Genomic DNA, 19,881 nt, shown 5'->3' with positions numbered 1-19,881 from the left:
TTATCTGCCACCTGAAGTCTGAAATGGCATAATCTATTATACCACCTTAGTAGTCTATCACTTCAGTCTGCTCCATATGAAGCCTCAAATGTAGTGATAATATGTTGCTACAGTAGTTTGAGAGGTGGTGTGGAACAGTGGCTAAATTTTCAGCATAATCTGGGAAACCCTGGTTGAAATGTCATTTTAGTTATCAACTCAGTATGTGGCTTCTGTCAAGCCACTATTTTCGAAACCTTAGTCCACTAAACCCCCTCTGCAACAGGAGAATACTTTGCACACCTGTTATACGCATTGTTGATATACTGCGTCTGCTATTGCTATATAAATGACAAGTTGTATTAGTTTAAAAATATAGAAACCTCCTGGATCATAGTTTTTGCTCTAGTATATTTTTTCTACAAAAACTATATGCTTTCCATTTTATTCCACATGTATTTCATACAAAGGAAGATTTTCAAAGGGAAGGAATGGTCTCTTGGGTGAAAACTGCTTAAAAGGATTTGAAGTATGTTATTTATTATTTTTGTTCTTGTTTATTTCAACAGCATTTATATACTGCCTGATTATAATAAAACCTCAAAGTGGTTTATAAAAAAAATAAGACAACAAAATTATCAGAAAAAATAGTTAAAACAAGTATTTGAAATGTTCAAAAGCAATTAAAATGACTAAAAAGCTAAAACCAGATTAAAACACGTGGCAGCTTGTAGTATGTATCTGGTTCTTCATTTTAGAGGTCCCCATGATAGGTTCCTGCTTCCCATCCCTAGAATACTGCAGCGTCTGTGCATGGAAATGGTCCAGTGACACCTCATACTACAGCAGCCTTCTGCTGTTTATCATTTTGAAGGCTCCTCAATATAAAATGCTTCCAGCAGCCACATCTAGTAGTTCGCTTAAGCTAAAAGCATTGTGTTAAACAGGCCTAACAGAATACTTGCTACACCCACAAACAAGAGTGTGGGAAGTGGCATATCCATACCAATCCACAGCTATACCTGCACTTTATTTCAAAACTGCACCATCTCAGTCATGCATACAGATATGAGTATCACGGTACAAGTCCTACAATGAGGGGAAGGGATAACAGTGCAGGCCGTGCATTGACTTGATAATATTCACACATGTTTTATTTGCCACATTTCTAGAACATGTAGATTCTTTATAAATATTGTCTTGTTTAAATAAAACACAAAGCCAGCAATCTCAGAGGGGTGTGTGTGTGTGTGTGTGTGAGAGAGAGAGTGAGAGTGAGAGTGAGAGTGAGAGAGAGAGAGAGAGAGAGAGAGAGAGAGAGAATACATTAGGGAAGCATTTAAAGTCTACATTTCCCTGCTGCACACATGTGTAATAAAACACATTCCAGGTAATATGTGCACTGGCATTTCCATGTACTATTTTACTCAGTACATTCACAATTGGATAACACTCATTGTAATTTTATATCCTTTTATTTTTCTTCTTCTTTGGAACGATTCACTCTTGGGTTTATGAACACTCTGACCTAATTCAATGTAAAAAATGTATTTGGACATACATGGTATGAAGACTGCATTACATTAAGAAGTTCCAAATTTTGTGAAGTTTAATTTATATAAATTATACACTATTTTCTAAAGAAAATAACAGCTATCTTTAACATCAATTTTATCTGTCAGTCCCATGAGGAAACAACAGTAAAATGTATTTGGACATCACCATGAACTACTGTTAATGGTTTACCATAAATGTGCTTATTGCACCCCCTTTGCTCCTGTCTCCTAGTGCACAGGAGAAGCAAACCACAATCCAAACTTGGGGTCGTTGTTTACTTGACTCAGCTAGTGAGGGGTCTTGGAGGGTGGCATCTTAACACTCCAATCCTAGCGCAGTGGGTGAAGGAGCTTCTTCTTCTTCTTTGGTGATCACTCGTAGCTGAGTAAGATTGTCTTCCATGAACAGTCTTTACAGTGATCTTTAGGAAGTCTTTACTTTGCACCAGGCATCCTATTGGGGAGACTCAGTTTTCAGAGTGCATGTTCTGGAAGTTGGGCAACAGGGGCAGTATAGAATTCCTATTGGTGTACTGACCTCCCCGCTGCACCACGGATTCCCGGCCTGAGATGCTTCAGGTCATGGTGATTGTTCTCCTGGTTTGGTTGTCCTAGGGAATTTTAACATCCATGCCGACACCACCTTACAAGGGGCTGCTTGGGACTTCTTGGAAAGAATGGCCTCCAAGGGGCTGTCCCTGAATAAGTTTGGCCCGACCCATAGCCTCAGACATGCCTTAGCCCTGGTGTTCAGCTTTATAGACATGGGTGATCTGACATTAAGTAAAAGTGAAATACAAGAAGTGCTATGATCAGATGACTTCCTGGAGCAACTTCTTCTTCACAGGGAGGTGGGACGGATTCAAATGGTCCATCTCCAACACTTAATGGATCCAAATGCTTTCCAGAGAGTGGTTGGGGATGTTTTATCCCATGTTGATTGCCTCTCAGCTGATTCCCTGGTGGCCCACTGGAATACAGAGATAGCCAGGGCTATTTACTGTCTGGCTCCGAAGTGCCCTCTCCAATTGCATGGAGTCCTGACGGCCCTGTGGTTTGCCCCAGAGCTGAGGGAGATGAAACAATCGCTGAGATGGCTAGAACACCAGTGGCGGAAAACTCATTCTGAATCCGAGCAAACATGGGTTAGAGCTCAAAGTTGAGCCTACCAAGAAGAACATCTTCTTTGCCGCATCTATTGCATCTGCAGAAAACAGCAGCAGGAGACTCTCTCAGGTGGCTCACAATCTAATGGAACCACCTTTGCCTGATGAGGACCCTAAGATTTCCTGCAATGATTTTGCAAACTTCTTTGCAGTTAAAGTTGCTCAGATTCGGAAAGAGGTAGACTGTGGGAGTAGGGCTGGGGTGGGAGAGTGCTAGAGTCCTGACTAGTCAAGTTGCATGGGATCAATTCTAATCTGTTACCTCCGAGGGCATGGCTGCTTTGAGGAGTGAAACTGACCACCTGTCTCCTTGACCCTTACCCACCCTGGCTCATAAAAGCAAGCTGAGAAGGGCTGAGCAATGGGCTCCACGGGATGATGAATGCTTCCCTCTGTGCAGGAGTCTTTCCAGACCTGCTGAAAGCAGCAGCTTCTTAAAAAAAACATATTTAGACCTGCCAACTATTGCCCAATCTCAAACCTTCCATTCTTGGGCAAGGTGGTTGTGTGGGCAATTGCTGAACAATACCAAGCATGCTTGGAGGATCCCTTCCCATCAGGATTCCATTTGGATCCCTTCCCATCAGGATTCAAGCCTCATTATGGGACTGAAACTGCCTTGGTTGCGCTGGTCGATGATCTCCAGTGGGCTAGGGACAAAGGTGAAAGCTGTTTCCTAGTTCTGCTGGATCTCCCAGTGGCTTTTGATACCGTTGACCATGGTATCATTCTGGACCGGCCAGAAGGGTTGGGAGTTGAGGGCACTGTTATACAGTGGTTCTGCTCCTTCCTCCTAGGTCGTGTCCAAAAAGTGATGTTGGGGGATGAGTGTTCAGTCCCCTGGGCTTTCACATGTGGGATACCTCAGGGTTCCATCCTCTCCCCCATGCTTTTCAACATCTATATGAAGCTGCTGGGAGAGAACATCAGGGGGTTTAGGCTTCGTGTTCACCAGGATGCGGATGATACCCAGCTCTACTTCTTTCTTAAATTGGAACCAGTGAAGGCAGTGAATATCCTATGTGAGTGTCTGGAGGCGGTTGGAGAGTGGATGGAGGTTAATGGATTGAGGTTGAATCCTTATAAAACAGAAGTACTGTTTTAGGGGGACAGGGTGTGGGGAGATAAGGAGATAAAGAACTACATAACTTCTGGAAGACATCTGAAGGCAGCTTTTGGAAGACATCCTATATCGGGAAGTTTTTAATATCTGAAACCCAGCCAGATGGGTGGGGTATAAATAATGATATTGTTGTTGTTGTTGTTGTTGTTGTTATTATTATTATTATTATTATTATTATTATTATTATTATTATTATTATTTAATTACTACTACTACTACTACTACAGCTGTCTGAGTTATAAAGTCCTAAGTTTGAAAAATACACATGCACTCTCTTACTTGAGATGATTGTTTACAAGACTACTGTCTCTCAACTGCCTTCTGACCAAAACTTCCAAGTTCAATCAAAATTGTTGGCTGAACATGCCCACTTGGCATTCCATTTGATTCTACAGTTATTTGGCTGTAATGCAATAACTCTTCCAACTGAGATACTGGAATGAAATTTGGTATGCTGAGTCCCATTGCAACTCTTATGTTTTAAATTCTAATACCAGCTCAGCCTCCAAGAAAGAGGTAATACATACTACCAAAACCTCTCCCCTTGAGCACAGAGATTTCAAAAAGAAATTCTCCATTTGATCCCTATACTAATTTTCAGAAGACAAAAAGTTGTTTGTAATGCAGCATTTGAAGCAAGGCAGTGTTTTGCATAACCTTTATGACTTGGGAGTAGAAAAAGAATACTGCATTACACCTGAATCTTTAAGTCCCTTGTGGCTAGGTTTTTCTTCACGTTATCCAAACAGGTGCACAGTTGCTACCTGGCCTCAAATCTTACTGGCTGCTTCCACACAGAAATACTTTTGATTTGGTGCTTTCGGTCCAAATCCAACATTCATGAAACAGGTCTAGGCTGCCTTTCAATACTTTCACACATAATTATTTTTATTATTTATTGAATTTATATACCACCCTAGAGCCGGAGGTCTCTTCACACATCCTGTGCTGGAAGTAATAATTATGTACATGGAGGCTGGAGGCAGATAAATTGCTCCTCTTATGTAATCTACCACCTAGAGAAGGTGATTCATGTATGTCCAGCTCTAGCTAGAAGCTCCGGTGCAGAAACATTTTGTTCCTACTAAAATAACAATTATCTGTATGGACTTGTCTGTGGCTTGGGAAGATCTAATAAAATATAATCGGAACCCTGTGAAAGAAACTGTGTAGAAACAGTCTTGAAGCTTGCAGCCTTTGACTAGGAATTAGACAGCTCTGCCTGCCACTGGAAGTTCCATTTCACAGCATAATAAGATTGCAACATTCCAGTTTCGATGAAACACAGTATTTTTAAGAAATCAAAATAGTTTCCATCAGGAAATTCCCAACTAGCTTTAATAAATTCAGTCTCTTCTAAGACTATCTGCTTCAGTGACAGCAGGCTAACATACTGTAATGATCTGTTCCCTGTTTCAAATTGAATTCCAAGACTCTCTCTGTCTTAATGGCTGGGAAATCCACTGCATGCAATTTTATATTTTTCCTTATTTTCTGGAACAATGACAGTAAATGGTCAGATCTGTTTTCAAAAGCATTTGATGTTTTTTGCATTCCTTTTCATCACTACATTGTTTAAACCATCCAAAATATTTCATCACATCCTATTTCCACTATTCCCCTTCTACAACTGAGTTTATTAAAACAGCCTTATACAAATCATTTCCATAAGTTTTGCTCTGCAATAATGTACATCATTCCCCACTTTACAGAAATTGCCATGTACCCAGGCATTCCTAATCATGGGGATTTTTCTTTTAATGGATACAATCATGAGGACAGATTTTAAGGTTAAATAACCTTCACAAATGTTTCAAGCAAGAGTAATATAATATTACTGCACATATACAGTGGTCTGTATCCGGTAAAATCTTAGTGTGAATAGTTCTTCTGCTTGCGCTAGAGGATGTCTCTCATTTCCACCAACCTCCCTATTTTGTTGAAGGCCCTGATACACCACATTGCATGCCATTCTGGAAGCATTCCACAATCTTCAGGTGCAATTTTTTGGAGTAGCCAAAAGAAACAGCAAGGAAATCCCATTCTGTGAGAACTACATTTGCAGTTCTTAGGATCCAAACTAGTGTTTCCTAATGTGCCGCTCATAAAATTATAAGGTCACTACTAATACCAGCAACAGCTAGAAAATTTATTTTCAGTACAGGAACTACATGGATGGAACTAGAGTATAGAATGCAGTGCTGCTTTCCTATTATTTGCACAAGACATTCCTTGAGCCTTCCTCTTGTGCCAGGAGCTAAGCCCATCCCAAATACTAATGCACTAAACTACTGCAGGCACACTATGAAGGAGAATTTTGCAGGTGTGCCATCACCAGTCCCAACTTGTCCTTGGCACACTTGACTTTGACAAAACATTGTATCTTCCCTTGTGTTGCACTCCGTATCCCATGGAGCTTGCTCAGGGCACTGCTGCAGCAAAAGCCTCTAAATTTGCATTAGGACAGTGTTCTTCAACATTGGTTTTCCAAGTATTATTGGAGTACAACCCCACCAACCCAAGCTGAGGTAAGGCATGATGGGATTTGTAGTTCAACAACATCTGGAGACCCAAGTTGAAGAATGGCTAGTCTACGAAGACAGACTGATTGCCTGGACTGTAATAGAATGTTTAAAATATACATCAGAACTACTGTCATGCAATAAGTGAGAATTCTTTTTTCCTGGGAAAGAATGTTAACCATACCCTTTCAGCTGAACAGGCAAATACTATTACACAGTTTTGTCCATTTCTTCCTTGAAATATATCAAATGTTCATGACAGCATGAAACAACAGTTACCTCATTGTCAGTTCCCACATCAAGCATAACAGGCAGACACTCCTGGGGTTTCATTCCTCCGCATGCTGTGTAAAGTGCTAGTTTGCCCACTGGGATGCCCATTCCATAACAACCAAGGTCTCCAAGGCCAAGAATACGTTCTCCATCAGTCACCACAATAGCCTAGAGGGAAAGTAGTATAAGCAGTGTAAAATTGGAAACGTGTCCTAAGCTCTTTTCATGTCCGTTCATAAATAGGTTGATTCAAATTAAGAACAGTGGCAAAGCATTCCATACTGCTTTGGTGTGTTACATTTTTTCTAGGGCTGTTATCTGAGCAAACAAATCTTTAGTTTATTGTAACTGCAAGAGGCGTAGTTGATTAATGTGTCCATTATATTTGCATATGAGAAACAAATAGATGCAAAGTGGGGGGGGGGGGGACACTGAGTTACGCAGATCTAGGTCTGGTCAATGTCTTGAAGAGAAACTGTCAGAGAATCCCATGTTCTGAGTTGCATGTTAAAGAAAAAAGGTGGGATAGAAATGCCATAAAAAAATGAATTTGCCCTGCCATTCATGGGTCTTTGATCTAACAGAGGTTTCCACAAATGGAAAGGAGAAGGCGATTTTCACCATTTTCCCTTCCTCTTGCAGACCCCTAAGCCTGGGCCACCTCCACGTTATTCTAGATGGTTCTCTACTCCCCTAGTGCAGATATTGGGGGGGGGCACAAGAGGCTGCAGGCACAACTTCCCCTTCCACTTGAAGAATCCTCCAGTAGACAAAAGAGAATTCTGTGAATGGAAGTGGAACCGCTGGTTAACATTTTTCAGTATTCTTAGGTGATGCAAATATGTGCTGCAGCAAAGTAATGTTGGAAAAGGTATTCTGGCCAGAATGCCTCTTTTAAATCAGTATCTGCCATTTGTTTCTATTTCTATTTATAAAAAACTTCTGCCCAAGTAATTGGTGCAGCATTTTTAATTGAACAGTCGTCCCCACCCCAAAATCAGATACTCTTAATTAATTGCTCAAACACTGATACTGAATCAGCTTCTGTGATTGAAATAGAAAGAAAGCTTGGCACCCTGATCCTAAACACTTGCACCAATGCATGACTAACATACTGCTATAGCAAGTCTGAATAATTACACTGTAATGGTCTAGCAACTCATATTTTCCAATGTAAGGATTGTTTTGCTGACAAAAGAAGTCTGGGTTTGTCTTCTGGATAAACCTTTTAAAAACTGTATAAGATGATGTGAACAAGAAAATTGCTTAAATATCAGAGAAGCCATTAGACGTCGTTACTGGTGAAAAAGAAGGGGACCAGGCCCATTAAGGCCCAGGAAATTACAATCTCTGTGCTCTTTATGTGCTACAGTTTCAGTTTCTTTTAATGAATTTTTCTTCTGCTAAATTCTTGAGGAATGCAGTCATAGTTATTTAAAAATCAAGTATTCGGTGCTGCATTCCATATAAAATTTTCTGTTCTATTCTGTTCTGGCCCCACAAGGAAACAACATATAAGTTGGAAAGAGGTGTAAGTCCCATTGGCTATTGTCACTACCACCTCCCAGTAGCCAGAACATGGAAAGATGCACTAGTTAATGTAGCTGGAGGCACAAATGAATTCAGTGGCTAGCAGAACATTTTATAAGCTTTGGCTGGTGTGCCAAGCAGCTACCACTGTGGCCTAGCAACAATGACCCCACATGTTGGTAACCTAAAGATTGGATTACTGTAATATGCTCTATGCACAGCTTCTCTTGAAGCTGGTTCAAACTGAGGTAAGCTAGGCTGCCAAGTGGGGCAACTACCATGATCATATTACACCAGTCTTGAAGGAAATGCACTGGCTGCCAAACTGCTACCAAGCCAAATTGAAGACAACACATATGCCCCTCTACAACAACTTGGTGCCTGGATATCTGAAAGAATGCCTGCTCCCATACATGTCTTCCCACGTGCTGAGATATTCATAGGAAGCTCTGTTGGTTGTACCACTGCCTGCTGAGGCAAATTATGCAGCATCCTGGGGGACAGAGTTTCCCATCGTGATGCCAGGCCTGTGGAATTCCCTTCCCTCTAAAATAAGGCAGGCAACAAATTTGATGAGTTTTTAGTGCCTGTTTAACTCAACTTTTCACCCAAGTGTTGCTGGCTCTTAATTCCTTGCTTGGTTCTAACTACTGGCTACAGTGGTTTGAATTTTATTATGTTTTTCAATATTATAATACATGGCTTTTATTGCATTAGGTATATATATTGTAAACCACACTAGTATCATTTAGGTGAAGAGTGGTATATAAATATTTTAAATAAACAAATAAATAGTTATCAAATGTGTAAATACTACAGTGACCTCAATTCCAATAGTGAAAAGAAAAAAAGTGAGGGAGTCCATGTTAAAGATTTAAGGCATAAAAAACCACAGTAAAATGACTACTGTGCAAACTAGTATTCTGCATAGATCAGTAACTATGTACTATTCGAGGTGGCCACTTTTTATGAATATTTCATGTGTAGTAGTAAGGGACTTGTGGCAAACTTGTAATAGATTAGATTTTCAATTTACTTCCAATGATTCATAACATACATTTGGATTAATACTTTGTTTGGTGGTATTCAAATATACAGTCCTCTACCTACTCACAATCTACACCAGATCATTCTGCTAATCATATAGTTCAGCTCTGGCTTATATTATCATTTTAGTCATCCAGAGACCTGACACATATTACTTGTAGCTAAAGAACCTACCTTGATGACAGCTTCAGGCCATGCTTTAAGCAGTGTTCCAACATGTCCTCGATCATGGGGAGTGATGAAGAGTCCTCTGTAAGAAAATGATTTAAATTTAAAACTAGCCTTTTCAGACATGAAGCTTTCCCTTTTAAAATCATTGGTATCATATGCACACATACACAATGTACACATGCTGGAAACACAAACAACCAAGAACCGAGAATATGGCTAGGCAGACTTGATTGTCACGGGGGGGGGGGGGGTTCCACAGAATATCACTAGAGTCAGAGGATGAATTTAGACAGATGTACATCTAGGTTGTTTCTCCCATATCTGAAGAAGTGTGCATGCACACGAAAGCTCATGCCAATAACATACTTAGTTGGTCTCTAAGGTGCTACTGGAAGGAATTTATTTATTTTGTTTCTCCCATATAAGTGAGTGGTTGGCACTCCTATGTGGAAAAGCAAGACATAGCAAGCAGGGACACTACTGCAGTAAGGTCAGTATGCATGGGATAGCCCAGCCTAACAATGTCAGGAATTCTGTAGCAGGGATGTGACTGTGCAGATCACACAGAAATGCATTTCATGTCTACCTGTTCTTCCTATACAGATACCCACACATCATGACAATAGGCTACAGACGAAACACAAGTTCCCAACATTCCTTCCCACAGCATGACCAAAAAATGGAGCCCAGGATGGGGTTACACAGACTAAGGATGGCATGGTTCCCTGTGAATTTCATTGAGTTCCATGGACAACATAAAAGAAACTGTAATCTGAGACATAGCTAAGGCAATATTTGCTTCTTACTTCAGGCACTGAGATCACCAGAAGAGAAATAGGTTCAGCCCGTACCCCAAAAGTCTACCCCTTTACTTTTACATATGTGAATGGACATCATTTATTCCCATAATGTGTTGCACTTAGGAACAACTTTGCTACAAGAGCAAACTAGCCCATGGCACTTGGTGACATGGAGAAACCCTAAAAAGCAATGCCACTCTTCTGGAGGGGAGAGCCAATATGATTCTGAAACTTCCTCTCATCCCACAAAAACAAGATTAGAGAGTGGCAAGAAGCAAGGAAGGCAATGCAAAACAGTGAGCAGGACACAGTTTTTAAAAACAGGCCTAGCCACACCCCTACTCAGCAGTAGGTGGGAGGCTCAGAAGCGACAGGGAAAATAAAAGACAATTCAATTTATTTTTCTTTCCCCCACCCAAACTGGCATGAATAGCTATGCGATATCATTTAAAACTCAAAATTCTTACCTTTCTTTTTAAAAAGTTCACAGATTGCAAATAAGTGTGGCAAATACAACTCCTAAGAACAATCTGGAAATGTGTTCTGTGAACCAAACTAATAACTGTATACATCTGTATACAGGAAAGCTGAAATAGCAAGAGTTCCAACTTTGGAGACTTTTTATCAACATTAAAAACTAACTAAAGTTAAGAGTGATTGTAACCCGGTATGCAAAATGCAATGAATTTTATACAACCAGAAAAAAAAACAAGGGGACCCCTGCACTGTAATAGAAAAGACCATGACTTCAGTTAACCTAGTGTTTTGATAACAAACTTAACTCAACAGATAAATATATAACAGGATGTATGCATATGGGAAATATGGGGTCCAGTTTAAATGAAGGGGGAAATGTAGGTGATTCATTGTAAAAATATAAATGCTCACACGTATTTCCATAAATTCTACAGTGCAGTTAGTAGGCTAACAATGCAATCCATTATATGACTCCTCAGAAATAAACCCTATTGATGTCCATGGGACTTACTATTAGGTAAACGAGTATAGGATTGCAGCCTAAATATAACTTTTATCATGATTTTTCCAGATACAGGAACCTGAATTTGACCTTATCTTCATTATACAGTATGTATTTTTAAAGCTATTTATATGTGTTTGTCAGGAGTGAGATGGGGGAATGCTGCTGATTCTCTTGCAAACTCTCTGGGTTTTTGATACCAATGACTGTGTCTAGACAGGATCCACTTAAATAGTTCTTAAAGAATTCAAATCTGAAATTGCTGGTCTTCTAACAAAAATATACCCAAGGACTGGAAAGTAGCAAATGTAATACCAATTTTTAAAAGGGGGTCCATGAAAGTGCTAGCCATTAATATCTTAGCAAGGTAGTAACACTTCTGTTGTTTTTTGTAGGATACTAATATTTGCAGCCTTATTTCAGCCTTGTGCCAGAAATGGAGAACCCAAACCATATTAGGCTAAGTTTGTGTTCATGACATTCTCATGGGAATATTCCCATGCATCTTCTTAGACTGTCTAAGTAAGTCACAGCAATAAATACAATTTATCATTACAGCATCATAATGTGAGTATTTACCGCAGGATCTTCTAAAATTCATAAGATTTTTGTTGTTGTTGTTTAGTCGTTTAGTCGTGTCCGACTCTTCGTGACCCCATGGACCAGAGAACGCCAGGCACCTCTGTCCTCCACTGCCTCCCGCAGTTTGGTCAAACTCATGCTGGTAGCCTCGAAAACACTATCCAACCATCTCGTCCTCTGTCGCCGCCTTCTCCTTGTGCCCCCCATCTTTCCCAACATCAGGGTCTTCTCCAGGGAGTCTTCTCTTCTCATGAGGTGGCCAAAGTACTGGAGCCTCAGCTTCACAATCTGTCCTTCCAGTGAGCACTCAGGGTTGATTTCCTTCAGTATGGAGAGGTTTGATCTTCTTGCAGTCCATGGGACTCTCAAGAGTCTCCTCCAGCACCATAATTCAAAAGCATCAATTCTTCGGCGATCAGCCTTCTTTATGGTCCAGCTCTCACTTCCATACATAAGATTTTATTGGGTGTTTAAAATTAAACTTCTCATGACCCCTCCACCCTGATTTCTAACCCACATTGTTACAATGAAATTATTAGGTTTTTCTAGAATTAAAGGGGGGGGGGAATCACACTGCCCAGACACTACTGAGGTATTATATGAAATACAGTGTCCTGCTTCGGGCACCTAAGTTAGTTGAATTCAAACCCAAACAAGTATAAAGAAAAACTTTTCTTTTATGTAAAATATGAAATATATCCTCCCAGTAATTGAAAATCTATTTTATGAAAAGAGGTTAAAACAATGCAACCCATTTAGCTAGGAAAACGTTCAAGCTGGCATTAGAATTAAAATGTGCTAGAGATGAGATAATCATGTTAGATACAACATTCCAAGGATCAAGTAAAGATTTTAATGTTTGATGTTTTACTATGTTTTTATAAATGCTATGAGCCACCCAGAGTGGCTGAGGAAACCCAGCCAGATGGGCAGGGTATAAATAAAATCATCATCATCATCATCATCATCCACACACAAAAATTGCTTGGATGCTAGTAAGGAAAAAATATTTACCTTGGTTCTTTAAATCACTCTGTTCTGGAAGTCCGTTTGACTTCCAAAACGTTCAAAAACCAAGGCATGGCTTCTGATTGGCTGATTGGCCCCAGAAACCATGCCAACAGCCAAAACCGACATTTGGCTTCCAATAAACGTTCACAAACCAGAACACTTACTTCCAGGTTTGCAGCGTTCAGGAGCCAATTTGTTCGTCAACTAAGCCGTTTGGGAACCAAGGTACTACTGTATAAGAAATGTGATGAAAAAATAGCTATTAGAAATACAGTGGTACCTCTACTTATGTGCCCCTCTTGTTACGTACCCTTCGGGATATGCACGAGGCAAACTCGGAAGTATATTTCCGAGTTTCGGCGCACATGTATGCACAGAAGCACTCTATGGTGCCGCATGTGTGCGCAGAACAGGCACCTCCAGTTGCAGAAACCTCAGGATCCGACCGGAGCTCCAGAATGGATCCCGTCCACAAACTGGAGGTACCACTGTACCGTAGTTATGAAAGGCAAGAAAGCCATAGCTCAGTGTTGGCAGAGCATGTGCTTTGCACAGAAGATCTCAGGTTTGATACCCAACATCTCCAAGTAGGGCTAGAAAAAACTTCTGTACAAGACCCTATGGAGAAGTCTATGCTAGATGGCTCAATGGTCTGACTTGGTATAGGGCAGTTTCCTATGTTCTTGTAGTATCTAACAGTTTCCCAAATACAATAAATTTTTCAAACAAAAAAATCCATAGCATCAGTTGGTGCTCACTGGAGTCACAACTTCAAACAGGACAAGGTATACACTTGTGGGGGAGGAAAGTTAAGTGTCTTATTGTCTCAGGATCAAAAATTGCCACAATATAATAACTATTTTTGAAAATTTGATATCAAACATCAAGATTGTCAAGCCACATTTGCCTCCACTCATAAATGCTTCTTATAATCTATGCTCTGTCGCTGGCTCCTAACTTGGAGATTACATGTATCTATCATAAACACACAAAACACATCTTGTTTCTCATGAAATGGATTCTAGTCCACAAAAACATGCCTTAATAAACTTGTTAATCCTTAAAGTGTTATAGGATTCTTTGTTGTTTTTAGATTATTTTCAGAATATTCCACTGGAAGTAAAATTGTTCTGTCCTCTAGATTAACAACTCAGGTTTGGGCAGCTCTTGGGAAAAGAGAATCCCAGGTGGCTCCTGTAACATTTTAGCCTGCATTAGCCTTTAAAGCAATCTGCAATTTCTCTGCTAAGAAGTAATTCTATCTGGAGAAGACTTTTCAGGCTGGAATTTAAAAAACAAACAACCTCAAAATGAGCCAATTAGGTCATTTACATGGAAGGTGATGATAAACTGATGATAATTTATCATTTTCCAGTGTATTTTTTACCCTTAGTTTTGTTTCTAATCAATTATCTTCTTCTATCTATTGGTATTAATACTTTTATGGCATGGTTGGGGGTCACTTGTAGTTATTTGTGCTTGTCAGCAGATCATTGTAATCAATTCATTTTGACATGAGAAGGAAAAAACAATCTTGGCATAGAGAGAAGATAACTGCTCTTGCACATTATGCTGTGGTAGATCTCCTAATACAAAAATTGCACTAAAAAAGGAGCAGGACATCAGTGATGTTGAAATATCCTTGGAACCTTTCTTTCTGGCACCTCTAGAACTTGAGTCTGATTTATGCATTACCAGGAAGGCATTACTGCTGAGAGAAGTAACAAAGTAATTTGCCTTTTCCATCTGGCTCCTACACAGCATACAACCCAGCCACAAGAAAATGGATCCCATGATGCAATAAAAATGAAGAAATCAGTCCACTGAAAGCTAAATAATGTCAGTCCACTTGACAGTAATAATACATAGGATAGGGCTACTAGTCTTCAAACCTAAACATATTTACTAAGAAACCTGTTCTACTGTTCACTGAAGAGTACATATTTTTAGGATTGAATCAAAAGAAGAACTGTGAACATTCCCTGTAGCATACACATGTTGGTTTAGAACTTCAGATGCAATAGTCAAGCTATATTTTGCCTCCAAACCCATTTCACACTATGATCTCCAATTCTGGTTTAGCAGTAGCAGCCACTGTGGTGGGGCAGAGCCGCAAAGCCACGCTCCAGTAGCAAGAGTTCCAAATTAAAGCCAGAGGCAAGTACAGTGGTACCTTGGGTTAAGAACTTAATTCGTTCTGGAGGTCCGTTCTTAACCTGAAACTGTTCTTATGCTGAGGTACCACTTTAGTTAATGGGGCCTCCTGCTGCCGCCACACGATTTCTGTTCTCATCCTGAAGCAAAGTTCTTAACCCGAGGTACTATTTCTGGGTTAGCGGAGTCTGTAACCTGAAGTGTCTATAACCTGAAGCGTCTGTAACCCGAGGTACCACTGCAGTGTATTTTGTATTGTTAACATCATTGTGGAAGTAACTCACAATCACAGTATTAATTCAGTTGCTAGCTGTGGTTTACATTTATTTTAACACAGAAAACAAAACAAAAAAGCCTACTTTGCAATTTAAGTAAAAACATATTTTTCAATATATTTTAGAAATAACATTTGAGCTCCAAATTAAACAAGTCTGATCACTTTTGGGTCAAACACTGTTATTACATTTTGTTCCAGTAGCATCAAACCTGGGCACCAGACAAACAACACTTTGTGTTTGATTAATTTTTAAATTGCAAAGCTGTGGTATGTGACATAATTATGAGGAAGGTTTAGAACAGTCCATCTCTTTTGTTTGCTCATCAGTGGCAATAAGCAAGATGGACACAGAGACAAAGTACTGGAACCCCCAAGCAATACTGGAAAGACCAATCTGTTTCAAAATAGTAAACTTGGTACATGAAAACAGTGAATACTATACTAACTATTCATTATTAACTGGCAAAGCCATTCCATAATGGACAGACTCAGACAACCTGTTTGCAATTGAACTCTATTAGAATATGAGCTCCCAGAGGCAGGCACAAAGTAAACACTGACTGTGGGGTGACTGGAGATAAAGGAAATCAGACAGATTGAGGAGCAGGGGCTTCCTTGGGACATCTAGACTCATGATGTTAAGGTAGGGGGACATTTGTCTTTAGAAAACAACAAAGACAGACTCTGATGCTTGCTTTTTCAGGAAGGAGGGGGTGAGGCTATTAAGAGAGGTTGCAGGAACTAGTGCTGACAGGTCTTGGAGTTTGGCCCAGATTGCTAGGACCTTTCTCTACTACAGAGGCTCATTGGAAATCTTCCAAGCTGCTGAGGACCTGGGGCAACCCCTGGAGTGAGAGTCTGAGAATGTGCTGACAGCTGAATCCAGAACTCTATGTGCTGCTGAGGGCCTGAGTGGATAATCTTGGAAGTTAGGACACTATTGGAAGGCTGAACAGGGACAGCAAAAAGACCCCACTGGCAAATAAGAACATGGGGATAGAGTAGCAGATAAAGGACTCCGGAACAGCATTCTGTTGAATTAGCTCTTTCTCCTGTACAGTGGTACCTCAGGTTACAGACACCTCGAGTTACAGTCACTTCAGGTTACAGACTCTGCTAACCCAGAAGTAGTACCTCAGGTTGAGAACTTTACCTCAGGATGAGAACGGAAATAGCACGGCAGCAGCGGGAGGCCCCATTAGCTAAAGTGGTACCTCAGGTTAAGAACAGTTTCAGGTTAAGAACAGACCTCCAGAACGAATTAAGTTAGTAACCAGAGGTACCACTGTATAACAATGTAAGCTGTGGCAATGATACAAGCAAAGAAGTTATCCTGAAACTACAAAAGCACAGAGAAGGAACCTCTGGGCTCTGCCATCAAAAGCAAATGGAACAAGGGCTGCTGGATGGGTCCTGTTTCATTTTGCATTGTAATGTGTTACAAACTGGCCTTGGAGATCATTTGAAGTTTGCCCAGAAGTATGTTGACATAGCCAACCACCTTATTCCTGTTGCCTCTGCTACTTGACCTAGCCCAGTCTGGCATAAGGGTAAGAGGGGCAGTCTAAGGAAGAGCTTCTCTCCATTGCTTGCCTTATGGATTATTCCTTCTGAAATATGAATGACAGAGTTCACAACAGCATGCATGGGGACAGCTGTGTAGTGTATGTAACACTTAGCATATGTAAAAAGTTATAGAAATAAATCAGTCCTAAACTTTATGCTTGACAGTGTTAAGGACACCCCATGATGACATATTATTACAGAGACAATATGTCAGCATGGCAGGAAATATGTCAGGACAAAAACATGAACTTTTATCTACATTCACAATTTAATGCCATCCCATCAGTTGCCTTCATTTTTATTTTTAAGTCACAGTAAAATTACTAATCTATTCAGGATGCCATCCACCAACTACTGCTCCTTCAGAGGCATTTATAAAATATTCAGTCTTCTGGAATCACACTGAGCCACTGATGAATATTCAAGATTTTGCTGTCCTGCTTCCTTCACATAATTCCCCTTATCCACCTAATATGTGTAACATGAGCAGGTAGAAAACTCTATAAATTGTATAAATTATTTCATTTTATTGCTGATTTTTATGCTGGCTATCACACAGAGTATATTTTAATTATGACTTCATTAAAATATATTAGTGAGTCATTGACCTAATAGACTGTCAAAACCTTGCCATGGAAATTTTAAAAAAGAAATTGGATGAATTCCTAAGGTAACATTTGAAAGGACTAAGCATCTGGACTTTATCTGGCCCAGAGTCAATAAAAAATCAACCCTAATTCATTAGAGAATATAATGTACTTATACTCCATACTTTTCCAAATAAATTTCCAAACATCTCTCTCTGTATAGTCTTCATCTGTACCTACCACAAACGTTTGATGAAAACTGAAAAATATCAACCATCACACATGATCATCCCCTATAACCAGGTGCAACAAAATATCAGAAAACAAAAAGGGAAATAAAAGAGCTGAGATAAGGAAGCTGTAGCCCTCCAAATATTCAACTCAAACTCCTGTTAACCCTTGTCAACATGGACAGTTGTCATGGATGATGGGAGTTGGAGTCCAAAATCTGGAGAGCCATAGGTTCCTTATCCCTTTAACAAAGACGCCTCATGCAGTGTTTTTACTTGATTTGTAATTATATTCTAACGATGCAATCCTAAGCATGCCACTTGTTCACATTAAACCATAGTTTTATCTTAACCATGATTTAATGTGACATGCAAACCAGGCCTATGTATTTTGATGCAATAATTTATGCAAAATGCACACAAGCATTCCCAAATTGCCTTTTCGGGGAGGGTGAGAGAGACCTAGCCACATGATTCATCCCAAAAGTCATGCTACCTTGCTAGGCTTCTCAGAATGCAGGGTGACATTAAAATATGATTGCCCACTTATGCAACAGAAATCCACTTGTGCAACAGGTCTTTCCATTATTCTTCCCTCCCCACATGTCCCCAAAATCTCCTCCAGAGGGTCCCCACTCTCCCCAAGTTGTTTGGGTGGAGCAAGTGGAGGCTGTAGTAGGGAAGAGAGGAAGGAGAAGCCCCATTGCATGATGCTACATTGCACTACATGGGGTCTCATCCAATGGCAAGGATACATTAAACAAGACAACATAGATCAAGCTTAACAAATTATACTGCACTCATTCATCAGTCCAAGATGCAATTCTCCCTCACTTTTGTGTGCAGTATGATAAGGAACAGATACTAGCCTTTAATTCAGACACCACTTTCATGTATATAAGGTGATTCCCTAACTGAAAGATACCACATTTATTTGAACATAGGATCACCTCCTACAAAACACAATAGAAATCCCTCTTTCTAGGAGAGGAAGTTTGTGAACCACATATCTGCTACTGATCTTAGCAGAATTCAACAGGGAAGGGATGGCAGAACATGCTCTATCTTTTGGTTTACAGTCTACAGATTCACACTCAGTAAATGCAGAAGGTATTAAATATAAAATTTAAGGATTGTTCTAAAATAGAATATATTTTCTTCAGTAGTTTAAGTTCCAAATGATGATAGTTTCCCCCTGCCCTGCTGATTTCCAATTATTGCTCAAGATTTCGTTGGTGCAAATAATTGAACTTGCTTTCCATATTACAAATGGAAATGCAATCCTAATGTTTAGCCTCCTCGCTTTTCAGAAGTTTCCAAAACTAAGCAATGGAATACTTGGTCATGATTTTTCCTTACACTGAGCTTGCTAATAAACTTGAAACACCTGGGTGTTCCACAGACGGGGCAAAGAAGTTGTTTTTGGCATCTTAACGAAAACGTTCCATTGAACTTTCTCACACCTAAACTTGCAGCTTGAAAAAGGTGGTGATGGGGAGACTCCCTCAAAGAGCTGCTATTTTATAGGGGAATTCTTTTCTCCCCCCAACTTGATTTATGGAAAAGATAACCTTTTAATAAGGCAACAAGAATTGTCCCACACATGACAGCATTTCTTGCACATTGGAGATTTCAGTTAAAACAGCTAGTATTTTTGCATTTTTCAGACCAGATACATGGTTAAACACAGATTCTTCTCTTCTATACTCTGCCAGCTCAAACTATTGCACAATTCTACAATAGCAATATCATTAATGTGCAGCTAAATGAGGCACCATATATATATATATATATATATATATATGCTTTCGTAGATTTTCACGGGTACAGGAATGCAGGTTTTGGTGTCCTCGGGTGTCTTCCCGTGTAAAAGTTGGGGTGTCTAGGCGACGTTTCGACGAGGTCTCACTCGTCATCTTCAGGCTGGTGCTTTCGGCTTCTTGTTACTGAAACAGAGCAGGATCTCAGTGTTTGAGTTCCTATAAATACTGTTGAGGGGGTGTGGTGTATAGCCTCCAATGTTCTGGGCAGAGAGGAAGTTCCCAGGCTAGTGTGCCTTTTCTTCTTTTGTTCCTTAATTACTTGAGGGATATCTTGAGTGATTTCTTGAGTGATATCCTGAGTACCACTTAGGTGGGTCATTAGGTGTGGATTAGTTGCTAAAGTCTTTGTGTCTTGACCTCTTGAACTTTGTGAAGAGTTTTTCTGAGAAGATGGCTGTACTGCACTTAGTTGTGCTCTGGCTTGGCTTCGTGTATAGGGGCGAGCTGTGGTTTTGTGGCCTGTGTCAGCCAGATCTGTGTAGGGATTGCAGGGGGGTGCAGCATC

The 19,881-nt window shown here is 40.1% G+C and overlaps 2 protein-coding genes across 7 annotated transcripts in view; one reads left to right on the top strand and one right to left on the bottom strand.

Annotated features, from left to right (window-relative positions):
* The window catches only part of PRSS35 (serine protease 35), a 158,208-nt gene that overhangs the window by 57,880 nt on the left and 80,447 nt on the right, over window positions 1–19,881 (top strand). The gene's annotated exons all lie outside the window — the stretch shown is intronic.
* ME1 (malic enzyme 1) overlaps window positions 1–19,881 on the bottom strand; it is a 118,981-nt gene that overhangs the window by 61,303 nt on the left and 37,797 nt on the right. For both annotated transcript variants that reach the window (XM_081904887.1, XM_081904888.1), the window contains 2 exons: window positions 9,371–9,446; window positions 6,626–6,787 (listed from right to left, as the gene is read on the bottom strand). In XM_081904887.1, coding sequence (XP_081761013.1) covers window positions 6,626–6,787; window positions 9,371–9,446 — 238 coding nt within the window. The remainder of the gene's footprint in view (window positions 1–6,625; window positions 6,788–9,370; window positions 9,447–19,881) is intronic.

This window comes from Podarcis melisellensis (assembly GCF_964234715.1).
Source record: "Podarcis melisellensis genome assembly, chromosome: 3".
Lineage (NCBI taxonomy): Eukaryota > Metazoa > Chordata > Lepidosauria > Squamata > Lacertidae > Podarcis > Podarcis melisellensis.
This window is presented reverse-complemented; position numbering and strand designations above follow the sequence as displayed.